The sequence below is a fragment of the Eulemur rufifrons genome, chromosome 20, assembly GCF_041146395.1.
Source record: "Eulemur rufifrons isolate Redbay chromosome 20, OSU_ERuf_1, whole genome shotgun sequence".
NCBI lineage: Eukaryota > Metazoa > Chordata > Mammalia > Primates > Lemuridae > Eulemur > Eulemur rufifrons.
The window spans coordinates 23038323-23056738 of record NC_091002.1 but is presented as its reverse complement, the minus strand read 5'-3'; the positions used below and the strand labels follow the sequence as shown (position 1 = coordinate 23056738).

At 35.3% G+C, this 18416-nt stretch overlaps 1 protein-coding gene and 1 pseudogene across 2 annotated transcripts in view; both read right to left on the bottom strand.

Moving 5' to 3' along the window:
- TRPC4AP (transient receptor potential cation channel subfamily C member 4 associated protein) overlaps nucleotides 1–18416 on the bottom strand; it is a 75421-nt gene that overhangs the window by 55584 nt on the left and 1421 nt on the right. For both annotated transcript variants that reach the window (XM_069495431.1, XM_069495430.1), the window contains exon 2: nucleotides 184–312. In XM_069495431.1, the coding sequence (XP_069351532.1) occupies nucleotides 184–312 (129 nt within the window). The remainder of the gene's footprint in view (nucleotides 1–183; nucleotides 313–18416) is intronic.
- LOC138400971 (eIF5-mimic protein 2-like) lies at nucleotides 5191–6294 on the bottom strand (annotated as a pseudogene).

The window sequence follows — 18416 nt, the reverse complement described above, 5'->3', positions numbered from 1 at the left end:
TGGTGGAATTATAGGTGATTTTTATTTTCCTCTTTGCACTTTTTCTGAACTCAAATTTTCTATAGCTCACACAACTAAAACAGGCTATTAAAAAAAAAAAAGGCAGACAGAAGGGAAAATAAAAAACAGACAGATTTTGTCACCTGGAGGCCCTGAATACAGTCCCTCCCTGCTAAGAGTTACCTTGAGGATGTTTTGGCACTCAACGAAGTCACTATGGAGGTGGCTGGTGGCATACAGCTTAAGGAGCAACTGAGGAATTCCGCTCCATTTGCACTGTTTGTCCCTCTCCGCCAAAAAAGTCTCAGTGAACTGTGAGTCAAAAAAAAAAAAAAAGAGAAACATTTTACTGGTGAGGAAAGAACTACTAGTAGATATGGCAAAAGAGAGCAGCTGACTTCCAAACTCACCTAGGACAAACAATTCAAAGGCCTCTTTTCAGAAATCTTCAAAAGCTCCCCAATCCTTGCCTTGGGATAAAACACCCTTCATAATCTCCCACCTACTTTCCTTTCCAGCCTCACCTCTTTCCCAGTGCATACTCTAGGTTCTGAATGTGTGTGTTCTCTCTTATGCCTCTCTGCACAAGTTCTTCCCCTGACTAAAATGTTCTCTCCCTGTCTTCTACCCAAAATGCTCCTTCTTCAAGATGCAAACCAAACCACCATAAATCTTCTTTGGCGTTCCTCATTTTCCTTTCTAAGTGATTAGGTGCCCCTCCCTTAGGGGCTTTATCTATTGTATAATTTATTCTATTATATCACAATTAATGGTTCGTTTGTCCCCTTCCTCCTCTGGACCACAAGCTACTTCAGAGTAGGTTCCAGGCTGTGTTCCTGTTTCCCCCCTCCTCCTCTTTCTCTTCCTTCCCCACCACACCCAACTCACTTCACAGAGTGCCTGGCACAGAACACGGACTAAGTAAATGTTTGAAAGCATGAGCAACGGCAATAACACAATGACAGGAACGTTAATCAGTTATGACAGTTTTCACTAACACTTTGGGACATACCATTATCAGGGGCCAGATGTGAAATATTTTCATGTGCATTTGTCCCTCAATCAGATCAAACGCCCTTGTAACTGTTAGTGCAGGACAAGCAGGTCTTCAATACGTTTTAGTTCTATCCTGACACATATCAGTCCTATGATAATGGACAAGTCCCATTATCCGTTTTGAGCTTGTTTTCTTAGACTGTAAAACTAAAGATAATACAGGCAGTAATGGGAGGGAATGAGATGTTTGGGAGAATGATTCATATTAGGGTGAAACATAGGAAATTACCACTTCTGTAGATCAAAAATGACTGAATATCAGCAATTTCATATTGTTCAAGCAAGCTCAAAAACAATGGAAAAACATCTTTCCTTTCCTTGAAAGGCAAAAAAGAAAACAAATATGGTTACAGGAGCCAGCAAAAGTAGTGCTTACAGAGAAATTTATAGCTGTAAACACCAATACTAAAATTAGAGATCGCAAATCAATAATCTAAACATCCACCATGAAAAACTAGGAAAAAAAAGGAGTAAACTAAACCCAAAGCAAGCACAGGAAAGGAAATAAAAAAGACTGTAGCAGAAATAAATGAAATAAAGAACAGAAAAATAATAGAGAAAAATTAACAAAACCAAAGGTTTCAAGGTTCTTTAAAAAGATCAACAAAACTGACAAACCTTTAACTACCAATGAACAACTTATATGATTCAAATTACAGGCTGAGCATTCCAAATCCAAAAATACAAAAATACAAAACATTCTAAAATTTGAAACTTTTTGAGTACTGACACGACGCTCAAAGGAAATGCTCATTGGAGCATTTTGGACTTTGATTTGTAGATTTGGGATTCTCAACAGATAAATATAATGCAAATATTCCAAAATCCAAAACACTTCGAGTTCCAAGCATTTCAGAAAAGGGATATTCAACCTGTAGTGATTAAAAATAACAAAATCCACAAAGAAAAGTCCCAGTTCAGAAAGATGGCTTCACTGGTATATTCTACCAAACTTTTAAAGATGAATTAACACCAGTACTTCAGACTTTTCCATAAAGTAGAAGGAAACATTACCCAACTCATTCTATGAGGCCAGTATTAATTACCCTGATACTAAATCCAGACAAATACATCACAAGAAAACTACAGATCACTGTCACTTGTGACTATAGATGCAAAAGTCCTCAGCAAAACACTACCAAACCAAATCCAGCCAACAGATAAGAAGGATTATATCCCATGAGCAAGCAAGATTTATCCCAGGAATGCAAGGGGGGGTGTCCAACATATGAAAATCAATGTAATACAACATATTAATAGACTATAGGACAAAACCAACATGACAGATCAATAGATGCAAAAGAAAACATGACAAAAATCACTCTTTCATGAAAAAGCCCATTAAACAAGGAATAAAAGTAACTCCTCAATCTGTTAAAGGACATTTACAAAAAGTCCATAGTTAACATCCTACTTAATGGTGAAAGACTAAGATTGGGAAAAAAACAAGGATGTCTATGCTGCCTAATTCTATGTGACATTGTGCTAGAAATTCTAACTTGGGCAATTAGGCAAGAAAAAGAAAAGGCACTCAGATGGGAAAGGAAGAAGTAAAACTATCTCTCTTTGCAGATGACATGATCTTGCATATAGAAAATCCTAAGGAATCCACAGCACAAGAAAAACTATTAGAGCTAATAAACAAGTTCAGCAAGGTTTCAGGATCCAAGATCAATACACAAAATTCAGCTATTATTTCTATCCACTTGTAATAAACAATAAAAAAATACAATTCCATTCCAGAGGATCAAGAAAGGAAGGAAGGGAGGAAGAAAAGTAGGTTGGTCCATTTGTAATAGCATCAAACAGAATACTTGGGAATAAATTTAATGAAGGAGTACAAGACTTTTACAAGGAAACTATAAAACACTGTTGAAAGAAATTAAAGGAGGCCTAAATAAATGGAAAGACATCTCATGATGATGAGAAGATTTAATATTGCTAAAATGACAATACTCCCCATATTAATTCAATGTAATTCCTATCAAAACACCAGCTGGCTTCACTGCAAAAATTGACAAGCTAATCTTAAAATTCATATGGAATGCAAGGACCCAGAATAGCCAAAACAATCTTAGAAAAGAATGAAGTTGAAGGAATCATGCTTCCTAATTTCTAAACTTATTACACGGCTACGGTAAGACTGCATAGTGCTGACATAAGGACAGACATCTAGACCAATGGAACAGCACTGAGATTCCAAAATCCTTACATGTTGATTTTTGACAAGTGTGTCAAGATGATTCAATGAGAAAAAGAATGGTCTTTTTACCAAATATCGCCAGGACAACTGGATATCTATAAGCAAAAGAATGAAGATGGACTCCTTCCTCACATGATATACAAAAACTAACACAAAATAGATCAAAAACCTAAATGTAAGAGCTAAAACAATAAAACTCTCAAAGAAAATAAAGGTGTAAATTTCACTGCCTTAGATCAGGCAATAGTTTCTTAGTTATAACACCTAAAACACAAGCAACCAAAGAAAAAATAGATGAATTGGACTTCATCAAAGTTTAAAACTTTTGCGGGTTTTTTTTAAGTATAAGCATGTATTTTATTTTGTTTTTTTAAAGTTTTTTGAAGACTACAAATTACATTGTAAAAGCAGATCACTGTGTAAAAATCTAGTGAGTATATTTTGCCTGTGCATGAAAACTTTTATCAGTTATTCATTTAATAAATTTACCCCATTCACAATGTTATCAGTTATAACGTTCTTTTTAAGGTTACTATACCTTTATTTCAAATTATACTACATGTTATTCCCTAAAAATGGACTTTTAAACACTAAACTCTTGGCTCATAAGAATGGCACCTTCAAAAGGGGCAATTTCCACTCAGTTTCTGGTGGCATTATTCCAGGCTAGTTTCTCTCACCAATTAAAAAACCCTCAAAATGTTCACTTTTAACACAAAGTCTTTCCATCCAAAAATGTGGCTACATTTTTTTCCCTAATGACTACATACATAGATGGGTAGCAGCAAGAAATGAAAGATGAAAACCAAAAGGCAGCCATTAAAATAAATGAATCAATTATACAGAAGAAGGATTTGGCTCATGGCAATTAAAAAATGGCAACTAGGGTATGTTTATAGCCAGATGCTTGAGTCATCACTGAGTATGTTATGAGAATGAAGCCAGTCCAATATGACCAAGTGGGAATATGCAATTATCACTGTACTTCATTCTTTACAACCAATACCCTAAGCCAACAGGAAATCTAAGTTATGTCTAAATTCCCACGTTCAATGATTTTTCCTGAGTTTTAGTACATCAGCCATTTCCTTTACTCCAACTTCTTTATGAGTCCTTTCCTATCAATCTAAGTGTATTATGAGCATATAAATACTTTAAATGACAAGACTTTTCTATGATACATTTGAAAATGGTTGTATGAAAAGAAAAGCCATTTGTTTTGCCTGGAAAGATACAAACTTAATGCAGAAGTTTCTCAATGGGAAAAAGCTCAACTTTCTTCTTCCCACCACCTCAGCCATGTATTATTTCCCAAACTTCAAATTTGTTCTCCATGGCTTCCATAAGGATGAAAATCAGAGAGCAAACAATTGAGCTTAAGGACAGCGAGGGTTAAAAATGCAAGAAAATGTTAACATGCAAGCAATAGCCCAGATACTCAAGATGCATGTTAATGAATTACTGTATATGAGATTTTCATTGATGAGCAGGGCTCTGAGCATACCAAATTATCACACAAATCATTGCCTCTTGAGACTTTGGGTACTTTTACAGTTTGGTTTGCAAATATAATTTTTATCACAAGTTATTTTTAACCAAATCATAAAACCATTTATAAAAAACCCAGGGAATAAACTGTTTATTGTGGAAGGTTTTAAAATACATTACAGTAGAAAATACAGGAGGTAGAAGATAACTGAAAAGACTAATGCAACCTTAGATTCAAATCTGTAGCTCCTGTAGCTACTTAAAACAGTTTTGGAAACCAAACCCAGCATTTCCTGTAACCATATAAAAAATTAAAATAAAATTTGCCATGAAAGCCCTCATGCTTGATTTAGGAAGGTAGGAAGAGGTAAGAACCAAGACAGGAGACATGACATTTTTATCTACAACTACTGTTTGCTTTACTGGGGGTATACTTTCAAACTTCAGTCACCTTCTTAGGCTTCAGACCCAGATTCTTCCTCAGCATTTTTGAGCTACTCTTCAAACTTTTTCATTTGCTGAAGAAAGACACTTTCTCCCTTTGCAACACACGCACCTTTACACCACTTCAGAATGGGCTCTTCACTCAGGACTTTAGCTTTCTAAAACAGCACCACTATTTTCTGGAAGGCTTTCATAAAATGAATGTTGTCATAGCAATAAATCTACAGTAACAGAGTCAGCTCAGACTGACCTTGGGTAGTAGAGGAGGCAAGTAGAGGGCTGTATTGCTTCAAGAGCTTGATGGCTTGCTCTGCTACAAGCTTCTATTTTTGTTCCACTCCATGGTGCTCATTACACTTGACCAGACTATTCCAATGACGACCAGTTCTGGGATTTTTTTTTCCCATCTCCTCCCTGACATATAAAATTATATCTGTAAAAGGATCGGCATGGGACATCTGTTCTTGAAGTTCCTTCTGGAGCTCCCTACGAGATCTTACAGTTTCAGTTTGCTGATTCCAAATACTCTGAAAGCTCTTTCAAGCCTGCCTCAGTAAAATACTTTGTGAAGTGTTCAATGCCTTGCTTATTGGCAGCAAAAGAATTCCATCAGACTGTTATCCAGGCTGACTTTCTGAAGACTTACAGCTACTGCATTATCTTTTTTCACTGATTCATGATTTAAAGAGCTTTATAACAAAAGCTGATAAAATCCCTTCTTCAACCAAATTCTCATTACAAAGGCTGTTAAGAATGGATAGATGTATTAAGTGTTCCTTTAGCCAGAAGAACAGTCAACATAATCAGCTTCTTCCTCTCCAACTCTGAAAAACCCTTTAAGAACAGCAGTAGCTTTTTTACTTCATCTTCAAAACCTTTCTCGGGGCATCTGTAGCACCTGATTAACTTGTTAAAATCTTAAGCAAATGCTTGCATACTCTCTAGGTCTTCTTGTGCTGCGAACACACAGACGAACACACAGACATCTGCACCCATTACGTCATCTGCCAGTGTATCACCTGGGGCCAGCATTTCACCAGCCACCAGAATGTCAAAGAGTGTTTCTGCATGTCATCAGTAATCAAGTTTTGCTCCAGAAGCATCAAGAAACTTAGCTACTGCTTTCAAATCAGTACCAATTTTAGTCAAGCCTTGAAAATTAGGGTCAAATCTCTCTTTTTCATCTCTTTTTCTGGCGTTAAAACACTAGCCTGATAGCATTGTCTTTTGCTACTTTTGATTATTCATAAAAGACATCCAAATTTAAGGTGAAGAGAAAAGAGCCAGAAATCTCCAATGTGGTGACAATCGCAGCAGTATACCTCTGTGACAAGAACTCAAAACCTTTGTGCTTTCAAGGGCTATATCAAGAAAGGGAAAAGACAACACACAGAACAGGAAAAAATATTTATAAATCATCTATCTGATAGGATCTAGTGTCCAGAATATATAAAAAACTCATCAACTCAACAATAAAAAGACAACCCAATTTAAAAACAGGCAACAGGCTAGATATCAAAAACACTATAACAGAAACAAAGAATGCCTTTGATGGGCTCATCAGTATACTGGACATGGCCAAAGAAATAATCAGTGAGCTTGAAGATATGCCAAGAGAAACTTCCCAAACTGAAAGAGGAAAAAGAATTAAAAAAAAAAGAAAAAAAAACCCAGAATATCCAAGAACTATAGGACAATTATAAAAGGTGTAACATGTGTGTAACTCAAATGCTAGGAAAACAGAGAAAGGAGAAGAAATATTTGAAATAATAATGGTTGAGAATTTTTCAAAATTAATGACAGACAACAATCCATAGATCTAGGAAGCTCAGAGAACACCAAGAAGGATAAAATTTTTTTAAACTCCAAAAGCAAAATCCACTACATGTAAAGCATATCATAGTCAAGGTTTTTTTGTTTAAAAAGAAAAGATACAGAAAAATCTTGAAAGAAGCCAGAGGGGCCAAGCATGGTTGCTCATGCTTGTAATGTCAGCACTTTGGGAGATCCAGGCTGGAGGATCATCTGAGACCAGGAGCTCGAGACCAGCCTGGGCAACATAGTGAGACCTAGTCTCTAAAAAAAAAATAAAAAATAAAACAATTAGCCAGACACGCTGGCACACAGCTATAGTCCCAGCTACTCAGGAGACTGAGGTTGGAGGATCATTTGAGTTCAAGGCTACAGTGAGCTATGATTGTGCCACTGCACTGTAGCCTGAAGTGTCTCTAAAAAAATTTTTTTTAATTAAAAAAATAAAAAAGAAGCCCAGGGCAGAAAAGAACCCTAACCTAGAGTGGAAGTAGGATATGATTTACATTGGGCTTCTTATCAGAAGCCAAGCAAACAAGGAGAGTAAAGTGAAATAGTTAAAGAATTGTGAGAAAAAAAAAAAAAAAAACCCACCAACCCAGAATTCTGAATCCTGTGAAATTATCCTTCAAAAGTGAAGGAAAAATAAAGACTTTCTTAGACAAACAAAAACTGAGGGAATTTTCACCAGCAGACCTGCCCTATAGGAGACGTTAAAAATAGTTCTTCAGTGAGAAGGAAAATGACACAGGGCTGGAAACTTGGATATACATAAAGAATACTGAAGAAGGAACAAATGAATGTAAAATAAAATTTTTTTTATTCTGAATGAATTTAATAATTGTTCAAACAAATAATAGTAACAATGCATTAGGTGATTATAGCATTTGGATATGTGGAAAGAGTGATAGCAATGTTTTCAGTGGTAGGAAGGAGGAATTGGGAACATTCTCTTGTACCATCTACAAAGCAGCAGTGTCATTAAAAGTGGAATCTTAGATTCATTGTAAGTGTATACTGCAAATTCTAAGGCAATCATTAAAAATGTTTTAAAAATGAGTATAACTGATACACTAAGAGAAGAGAGATAATGGAATCACATAAAATGCTCAATTACATCCAGAAAAAGCAGAAAAAGAGGGGGAAGATAAAAAAACAAACAAGTGTAACAAATAGAAAACAGGTACATATATGGTATACATTAACCCACTACATAAATAATCACTATAAATGTCTATGAATGGTCTAAACATAATAATCAAAAGACAGAGACTACTAGAGTGTATAAAAAAACAAGATCCAATGATATGTTGTCTATAAGAAACCCACTTTAAATATAAAGATAGGTTAAAAGTAAAAGGATGGAGAAAGATAAACCATGCTAACACTAATAAAAAGGAAGCTAGAATAGTTATATTAATTTCAGACAAAACAAACTTCATAAAAAAATTATTAGGGATAAAGAGGGTCATTTCATAATGACAAAGGGGTCAATTCTCCAAGACTTAACAATACTTAACATTTATGTACCTAACAGCAGCATGTCAAAATTTATTATGCAAAAACTGCCTAAAAGAACTGCCAGACGAAACTACCAAATCTACTATTATAGTTGAACCTCAACACCCCTATCTCAGGCAGAAAACCAGTAAGAATACAGTTGACCTGAATATCACCATCAACCAACTGGCTCTAATTGACATTTACAGAATACTTCATCCAGTAACAGCTAATACACAGTAATTCTCAAACTCACATGGAACATGTCACCAAGATAGACACATTCTGGACCATAAAGTACACTTTAGCAAGTTTAAAAGAATAGAAATTATACAAAGTATGTTCTCAGACCATAATAGAATTACGGCTAGAAACCAATTGTTAATAACAGAATATTAGTTCCAAATCCCAATAATCATCGTTGGAGATTAAACAGCCCACTTCTAAATAACATGGGTCAAAGAAGTCTAAGAGAAATTTTAAAATACAATATTTTTAACTAAATGAAAATAGAACTTGTCTAAATCTATGGGATGCAGCCAAAATTAGTGAAGTTTACAGCATTGAATGCATATATTAGAAAAGAAGACCTACAGTTAATAACATAAGCTTCCACTTTAGGAAACTAGAGAAAGAAGAGCAACTGAAGCCTAAAGCAAGCAGAAGAAAAAAATAATGAGAGTAGAAATCATTGAAATTGAAAACAGAAAATCAATAGAAAAAATTAATAAAACCAAAACCTGGTCCTTTAAAAAGATGAATAAAATTGATAAACTCTAACCAAGCTAGTATTAATATCTGAAATGTAAGAGGAGTCCCTATTACTGATCCCAGACATTAAAAGGATGATAAAAGAATATCAGGAACAACTCTATGCCCCAAAATTAGATTACTTAGATTAAGATATGCTGAATAAACCATCTAATTTAAAAACTGAGTAATTTAAAGAATGGGCAAAGTCTTTGAATAGACATTTTTCCAAAGAAGATATACAGATGACCAGTAAGCACATGAAAAGATGCCCAACACCATTAGTCATCAGTGAAATACAAATCAAATCCACAATGAGATACTACTTCATACCTACTATGATGGCATAATCAAAAAGAAAATAATAAATGTTGGTGACGGTGTGGAGAAATTGGAACTGTCATACACGGCCAGTAGGAATGGAAAATGATGAAACCACTCTGGGTAACAGTTTGGCAGGTCCTCAAAAGTTAAACATAGAGTTACCATGTGACCCAGCAATTCTATTCCTAGGTGGAACAGAACTGAAAATATATCTTCACAAAAAACTTGTACACAAGTGTTCATTAATCATAATAACCAAAAAGCAAAACAATTCCAATGTCCAACTGATGAATGGGTAAATAAAATATAGTATATCTTTACAGTGGAATACTATTCAGCAAGAAAAAGGAATGATGTACCAATACTACAACATGGACAAATTTTGAGACCATTATGCCAAATCAAAGAAACTCTCAAAAGGCCACATATTGTTTGATTTTACTAATATGAGATGTCCAGAATAAGCAAATTCACAGAGACAGAAAGATTACTGGCTGGCAAGGGCCAGGGGAAGAGGGGAATTGGGGAGTGACTGCCATTGAGTATAAAGTTCATTTTGGTGGTGATAAAATGCTCTAAAACTGATCATGGTGACAGCTGCATAACTTTGTGTATACAGTAAAAACCACTGACTTGTACACTTTAAATGGGTGACTTACACAGTATATGAATTATATCTCAACAAAGCTGTTATTAAAAAATGAAAATAAATAATGAACATAAGTGAATTTTTTAGGGTGATAGGAATGTTCTCAGTGGATTGGGGTGATGGTTGCATAACTTCATAAATTTGCTAAAAATCACTGAATTATATACTTACAATGGGTAAGTTTTATCATATGTAAATTATGCTTCAATAAAGCTGTCAAAAATATGTTTAAAAAAAGAAAGAAGAGAAAAAAGGAACACAGCACAGGACATTTAAAAAACAAATACTGTATTACGCAAATATATTTAAACCCCAAAACTTTAGTTATTATATTAAATGTAAATGTGCTAAATGATTCAATTAAAAACAAAGTCTGTTATACTGCCTGCCAAAGAAACAGTTACAGAAAGGCTAAAAGAACGGGAATTAATATGACGTTAACATACACTAAAAGAAAGGTAGTATAATGATATTAAAATCAGCAAGAGCAAAGCAAAAAGCATTATCAGAGATAGGTATTTTATAATGATAAAAATGTGAACCTGGATAATTTAACAGTTCTAAATTTAAATGTATCTAATAAAAGCTTCAACCTATATAAAGCAAAAACTGACTAGACTAAAAGGAGAAATAAGGAAATCCATAATCATAGTGGAAGATTTTTACACATCTCTTGTAAAACCAACATATGCAGACAAAAAAATTAGTAAGAATATAGAATACTTTAATACAATTAAGACAAATTGACACACCTACAGCACTGTATCTAATAACTGCTCTCTACTCATTCTTTACAAGCACACAGAGAACATTAACAAAATGAATAATTGCTAGGTCACAGAGTAAATGTCAACACATTTAAACGAATTGAAATCTAGACTATGTTTTTCAAATGCAGTGCAGTTAACTTAAAATCTGTTAACAGAAAGACAACTATAAAATCCCCATGTTTGGAAATGAGGAAATATACTTCTAAGAAAATTCATGGGCCAAAGAAGAAATAAAAGTAGATATTCAAAAAGATCCTGAAATGAATGGTAATGAAAACACTATATATCAAAACTCATAGGGTACAATTAAAGCCATTCTTAGTGACCATTTAAACTTGATACCAAAATCTGTCAAAAGAAAAATTGTAGGCCAAATTTAGCAATTTATAAAAAGTATGAAAATGTGTACGAGAAATTAAAAGTTGGTTTAATATTTTAAAATTTTATTCAATGCTATTCATATTAATAACATAAATGAGATTAATTATATGAACATTTCAATTGACACAGAAAAAGCATTTTCATATAATTCAACATCCACTCATGTTAAACTCATAAAAGAAGTGAATTTCTAATAATAGGTATCTACCGAAGACCTATTGCAAACATCATACCTAATGGTATAAAATGCTTAAGGCTTTTTCTCTCTTAGATCAAGAACATGCTACTTCTATTCATCATACTGGAAGTCTCAGGCTGCAAAGTAAGGCAAGATAAATAAAAGACAAAAGATTGGAAAGGATAAAATAAAACCTTTATTTGCAGGTAATATTTACAGATGACTGTACATATATACAATCCAAAAGAATCTAAAAGTAAATTATTAAACTAGAAGCCTAATTAATATATGAGCAATATTTAAAAAAATCAATCTTATTGTTAAATTACACCTCTGACTTTAAAATGCAGTTTTAAAACGCTACTTACAATACCATTAAAAAAAGTCAAATGCCAAGAAATAAATCTAACAGTTATGTAAGACTGCTACAAAGAAAACTACAAAACATTACCAAGAAAAATTAAGGAAGCCCAAATCAAACAGGAACACAGGGATGGGGAGGGGGAGAGGGAAAGAAAAGGAATGTATTGAGTTTAGTAGACTAAATGCAATCCCAATCAAAATTCTGTTATAAAAATGTACAACCTAATTATAAAATGTACTATATATGGAGATGGCAAAGGGCCAAGAAGAGCCCAGGCAATCTTGACTATAATTAAGTAGGAAAACATACTTGTGTTCCATATACTTTAGCCAAAATCAACACCTATAAAGTTGAAGAAAAAGAAAGTAAGACAATATTAACACCAGGATAAATAGACCAGAATAACAATACAGACATGAAACAGACTCACACATATATAGATAGGAGACTTGTAACAAAGGTATGACTACTGGGGGGATTTCAATAAACAATGGGTCAAACTGGATATCTATATGGAAAACCTCACAACATATCCAAAAATCAATTCCAAGTAGAATGTACATCTAAATGTAAAAGGCAAATCAATAAAGCTTCTAGGAGATACACAAAATATCTTCATGACCTTAGAGTAGGCAAAGATTCTTAAACAGGATACAAAAAGCATTAACCATAAAGGAAAATAGTGATACAATGAATCGTATTAAAATTAAACACTTCTGTTCATCAAAAGGTCTCTTTAGAGATTAAAAAAGCAAGCCACAAAATGCGAGAAACTATTTCCAGAACATCACTACAAAGGGCTCATAGCCAGAAAACAACTTCAAAAAAGAACTTCCCGTCAAAAAACAAAACAAACAAACAAACAAAAAAAAAAACACATGAAATAATGTGCGAAAGATTTAAACAGGCGATTCACAAAAGGGATGTCCAAATGATGGTCAATAAACTTCTGAGAAGGTGCTCAACTGCATTAGTCATCAGGGAAATACAAATTGAAACCATAATAATATACTTAAACACACCTGTGAGAAAGGTTAAAATTAAAACGACAGACAACACCACGGGTTACTGAGAAACAAGGAGCAAATGAACTCACATACACTGCTCGTGTGAGTATAAATTAGTACAACCACTCAAGAAAGTCTTCAGTAATAGCTACTGATGCTGAACTCTCGTACAGCCTATAACCCAGCAATTTTAAGTATCTACATCCCAAAATTGTGCAAATATGTACCAAAGACAGGTAAAAGAATGTGCATATCAACATTATTCATAACAGCCAAAAACAAGAAAGATCCCAAATACTCCTCAAAAGGAGAATGAATTAATTATGGTCTGTTAATAGAATATTGTACTGCAATGAAAATGAATGAACTACAGCTTCCCCAATGTGGATGAATCTAACCATGTTGATTGAAAGAATGTACTTGCTTCAAAATAATGGAACAATACCACTCAAAAATTGAAGGAAAATAACTTCCAACTTAGAACTCTATACCCAGTTAAATTAAGTATACAAGTGTCAGGATAAGACATTTCAGATATGCAAGCTTTTTAAAAAAGTTACCTCTCATGTACTCTTTCTTGGGAGGCTAAGAGAATATGCTCCAAGAAAAAGGAAGACACAGAATTCAGGAAACAGGTTCTAAAACATGAGAAGAGAAAATGCTCTGGATTTGGTGAAGAGAAAGCCCAAGAACTCAGCTTTAAAACAGACCTTGTTAAGTAACCAGTCCAAACTGGAGTAGGAAGATGGAGGGCTTCAAGAAGGATTTCTTAAAAAAAAAAAAAAAAAGAAAAGAAAAGAAATTTAAATTTGGGAACAAATTATAAGTATACAGAAAGCAAAAAAAATTTTAAAAGGATGCATTATTAGGAGAGTGTGTATGTATATGGTATGATTCCATTTATATAACAGTCTGGAAATGGGCAAAAGAATAGGAAAGAAAAGAGATGAGTGTTTGCTTGAAGGTGTGGAAAGGGGTTGGCTGACTACTACGACGGAATTTTCTACATCCTAGTAGTGATCACACAACTACATGCATTTGTGAAAACTCAGAACTATACACTAAAAAGTGTAAATTTTACTATGTGTATATTTATAATTCAATTTTTAAAAAACATGGAAAAGAACTGCTTTTAACATGATGAAAAACAAAATATACAAACCAAATGTAATCGTCATACACTATATATAACACATAACTGGCCGGGCGCGGTGGCTCACGCCTGTAATCCTAGCACTCTGGGAGGCCGAGGTGGGTGGATCGCTCAAGGTCAGGAGTTCGAGACCAGCCTGAGCAATGAGCGAGACCTCGTCTCTACTAAAAATAGAAAGAAATTATCTGGCCAACTAAAATATATATAGAAAAAAAAAAAAAATTAGCCGGGCATGGTGGCGCATGCCTGTAGTCCCAGCTACTCGGGAGGCTGAGGCAGTAGGATTGCTTAAGCCCAGGCGTTTGAGGTTGCTGTGAGCTAGGCTGACGCCACGGCACTCACTCTAGCCTGGGCAACAAAGCGACACTCTGTCTCAAAAAAACAAAAAACAAACAAACAAAAAAAACACATAACTATATGTAGTTATGTGTTGTATACTATACTCTGCTGTAAACAATTACACCATCATAATGTAAATACTTAACACCAACAGCCAAAACTGTGATATCACTACATTGGGAGAATGGTGGAAAATTATAAGGTAGAATTAGCTCTTGTGCCTGTAGCCCTACTACTTTGGGAGGCTGAGGCAGGAGGATGGCTTGAGCCCAGGAGTTCAAGGCTGCACTGCACTATGATCACGCCACTGCACTCTACCCTAGGCAACAGAGTGAGACTCTGTCAAAAAAAAAAAAAGAAAGAAAGAAAGAAAGAAAAATTAAAATAAAAAAACCATTTGGATTTTGTTTTCCTTGTGAACAGCTGAACACTGTGATGAAAGAGCCACCATCCAGTCATCTTCACAGTTTAATTACTGGCAAGAATCATATGAGTTTTCTATTGGAGTATTTGTGGTTTGACAGTTTATAGCAGTGACAATCTCTTACACCATGTTTCTAAGCTGTCCACCACAGTCAGAGTGAATGTGACATTTCTAGACATTTCTAGTTTTCATTATTTTGCCTTTGCTTTTCTTTTTAAGTAATTAAAGGGTGAACTCCATAAAGATAAATGCATAACTTGTTTAATGCTAAGCGTAAGATATCTAATGCCTCAAAATATCATGCTAAGTGCAAGTAAATAGACATCTTAAAGGACAATTAATGAAGATTAAATATCTTGTTAGGTTATTCTGACAACAAGTGTTAACCACGAACACCTGTGTTAGCTTTAATGAGGTTTGTGTTGCTTCAGTATAATTAGAAGTGAATTTTAGGGCTTGTGAATACAAAAACTTGCTATTGAAATTAATGGTATTTATAAATTTATGAGAATTTGTCCTATCCAGAGGTTTCTCAGCACCAAATTACTCTTGACAGGCAAGGGAAGATGACTTAAATCCTTAGGTTTCACAAATACAAACGCTTAAAATGACTCTAAAACTAGTACCTATTGAATTTAAGTGAGTCAGTCAATCTAAAGAAAAAATATGTAGTAAATAACATTCAGGTCAATTTAGATAGGCCAATAATCATAAAGGAAGCGAGGGCTGGCATTTGGGAAACGGAAAAGGGATCCCATAACCCAGCCTGTCACCAGGTTGCCAAACTGAAGGGAATCTAGAGATGGTGGGTCATGACCTGTAGTGTGAGTTGCACTGCCCTATAGCCCAGGGTTTACTTAGTCTATCCTTTCCCCAACTCCTACTGATCATGCAGGGTCCACGGTAAGGAATCTAGATTTGATTCTAACTGCAACTTGATGAGGCTGGAGAGTTTTAAGCAAGGGATTTATAAAATCTGATTTGCTTTAAGGATCAAATGTGCTGATGAAAGTGAAGGGCTCGGTAAACACTAAAGCATCATACCAAAGTATTTTATTACCTCGACAGAGGAATGAACGGGATGGAAGAAAATAATGCAAACTAAAATCCAAGAAAAATAGGCCCATTCTAAATCATGTGGCCAGTAGTCATCTCCCAGGTTTCCCTTATGTCCCATTTAGGGAGATGAGGAAGACTGGGGGAAGATCAGGTTTGGTGGAAGAGGAATCGTGATTTTGGTTTTCAACATACTAAGTTTGAGATGCCCATTAGACATCAGCATGGAAACAGTGAGAGGGCAGCTGGATATACATATACCTCTGGAGCTAAAGGGAGAAAACAGGAATGGAAATATGGACTCATGATCCATCAGAATATAGAGCAATTATTAATAGCAATAAAAGCTAACCTTTAGAGCATGCTTACTACATTTCAGTTACTATTTTAAATGCTTTCTTTACATGTATAAACTCACTTGGTTCTCACCACAACCATAGGAGGTCAGGTATTATGATCATATATATTTTATAAATGAAGAAACTGAGGCATAAAAAGATTATGTAACTTGCCTAAAGATACACAGCAAGTACCTACAGAGCCAGTTTTCAAACCTAGATACTGTAACTCTGGAACTCTTTAAAGCCAGGGACTGCTTGGGGAGTACAGACAGAGATAGAACCGAAGAGACAGTATTTCAACTCAAACAATTTCCCCAGTCCTGAGTATCAAGTGCCTGGCATGGTTTCAGGCTCTGCAGATACAAAGAAAAATAAGACACAGTCCCTTTAAGAAGCCCAGTATAACAGCTACTGAGAGCAACTACTTACTAAACATCTACCATGTGCCACCCTGGCTAAGCTTTTTACACATAATATTTCACTTACTAACAGCCCTATGAGATAGATGTTATTATCACCACTCTAGAAATAAGGAAACTGAGGTTGAGAGAGGTTAAATACTTAACCTAGGTCACTCAGCTAGTAAGTGACAGAACAAGAATTCAACTCAGGGGCCGGGCGCGGTGGCTCACGCCTGTAATCCTAGCACTCTGGGAGGCCAAGGTGGGCGGATCGTTTGAGCTCAGGAGTTCGAGACCAGCCTGAGCAAGAGCAAGACCCCACCTCTACTAAAAATAGAAAGAAATTATATGGACAGCTAAAAATATATACAGAAAAAATTAGCCGGGCATGGTGGCGCATGCCTGTAGTCCCAGCTACTCGGGAGGCTGAGACAGGAGGATTGCTTGAGCTCAGGAGTTTGAGGTTGCTGTGAGCTAGGCTGACGCCATGGCACTCACTCTAGCCTGGGCAACAGAGTGAGACTCTGTCTCAAAAAAAAAAAAAAAAAAAGAATTCAACTCAGGTCCATCTTACTTTAAAATCTTGTCTTTTCCATGGAAATTCCATCACATGCTACAGCACAGAACTTTGAAGACATTGCGCTAAGTGAAATAAGCCAGTCACAATAAGACAAATACTGTATGATTCCACTTATATGAGGTTATCTAAACTAGTCAAACTCAATAGAAACAGAAAGGAGAAGGGTGGTTACCAAGAGCTGGGGGAGGGAGAAAGCAGGAATTGTTCAATGGCTAGAGTGTTTCGTCGTATTTGCAAGATGAAAAAGTTCTGAAAATCTGTTTCACAACAATGTAGAATATACATCACAATACTAAACTGTACGTAGTTAAGATGGTAAATTGTGTCCATATATTACTTTTTATCACAACTAAATTTTTTTAAAAATCTGGTCTTTTCCTACTATACCACATGCCATAATGGATGTGCTTACGTGCTTTGAAAATATGAGTAAACAAATAATTTATTCTACAGGGTGGGAGTGAGAGGGCTTGGCAAAGGAATTGATCAAAGAAAATTACTAACGAAATATTTGGAAGATGAAGCTTCTCGCTTTATCCTCACTATAGCTTTGGGCAGGTGTCCCTATCTCAACCTCTGCAATAGCTCCTACACCTGTACACAATTATCATTACTTACCACAATAACTTGCCTAAACTAGGCTCAAGAATGTTCCAGTAGCATTCTATCTCGTGAGCTTTTCTAGGCTCCTCCCATTCTAAGTCATTCAGCAATGGAAAAAAATTAAGTTTCCTAAATTGCTTCATTCCTCATGCTAAAGAACTTCCGTGGCTTCCTATTGCTCTCAGAACATAGATAATCAGAATGGGTGTTTAGGAACATATCACCTAGCCTTTCAGAGCCTTAGTTTCTTCATCTGTTAAGAGATGACTCCTGACCCCTAACTCAAGCGATTGAGGATTAAATAAAGACACTGTATACCTTGCACCATGCCTGATCCAAAGTATGTGCTCATTAAAGGCTAGATAGTCCCCTTTCTGCTTGTCCCTATACACCCAGCTCAGTAAGGTATTTTAGCTTAAAGAAAGAAAAAGCAAGTATTTCCAAGATCTTCTTAAGGTAGCTAGAAAAGAACACAAGGGGGAAAAAGGTTGCTCAACTAGGGTTGTCTGATATCCAGGAAAATAATGCACACTCAGAACTGCCCCTTCATCTGCAACCCTCCATACACATAGACCATCTAGTCTTTATTTTAT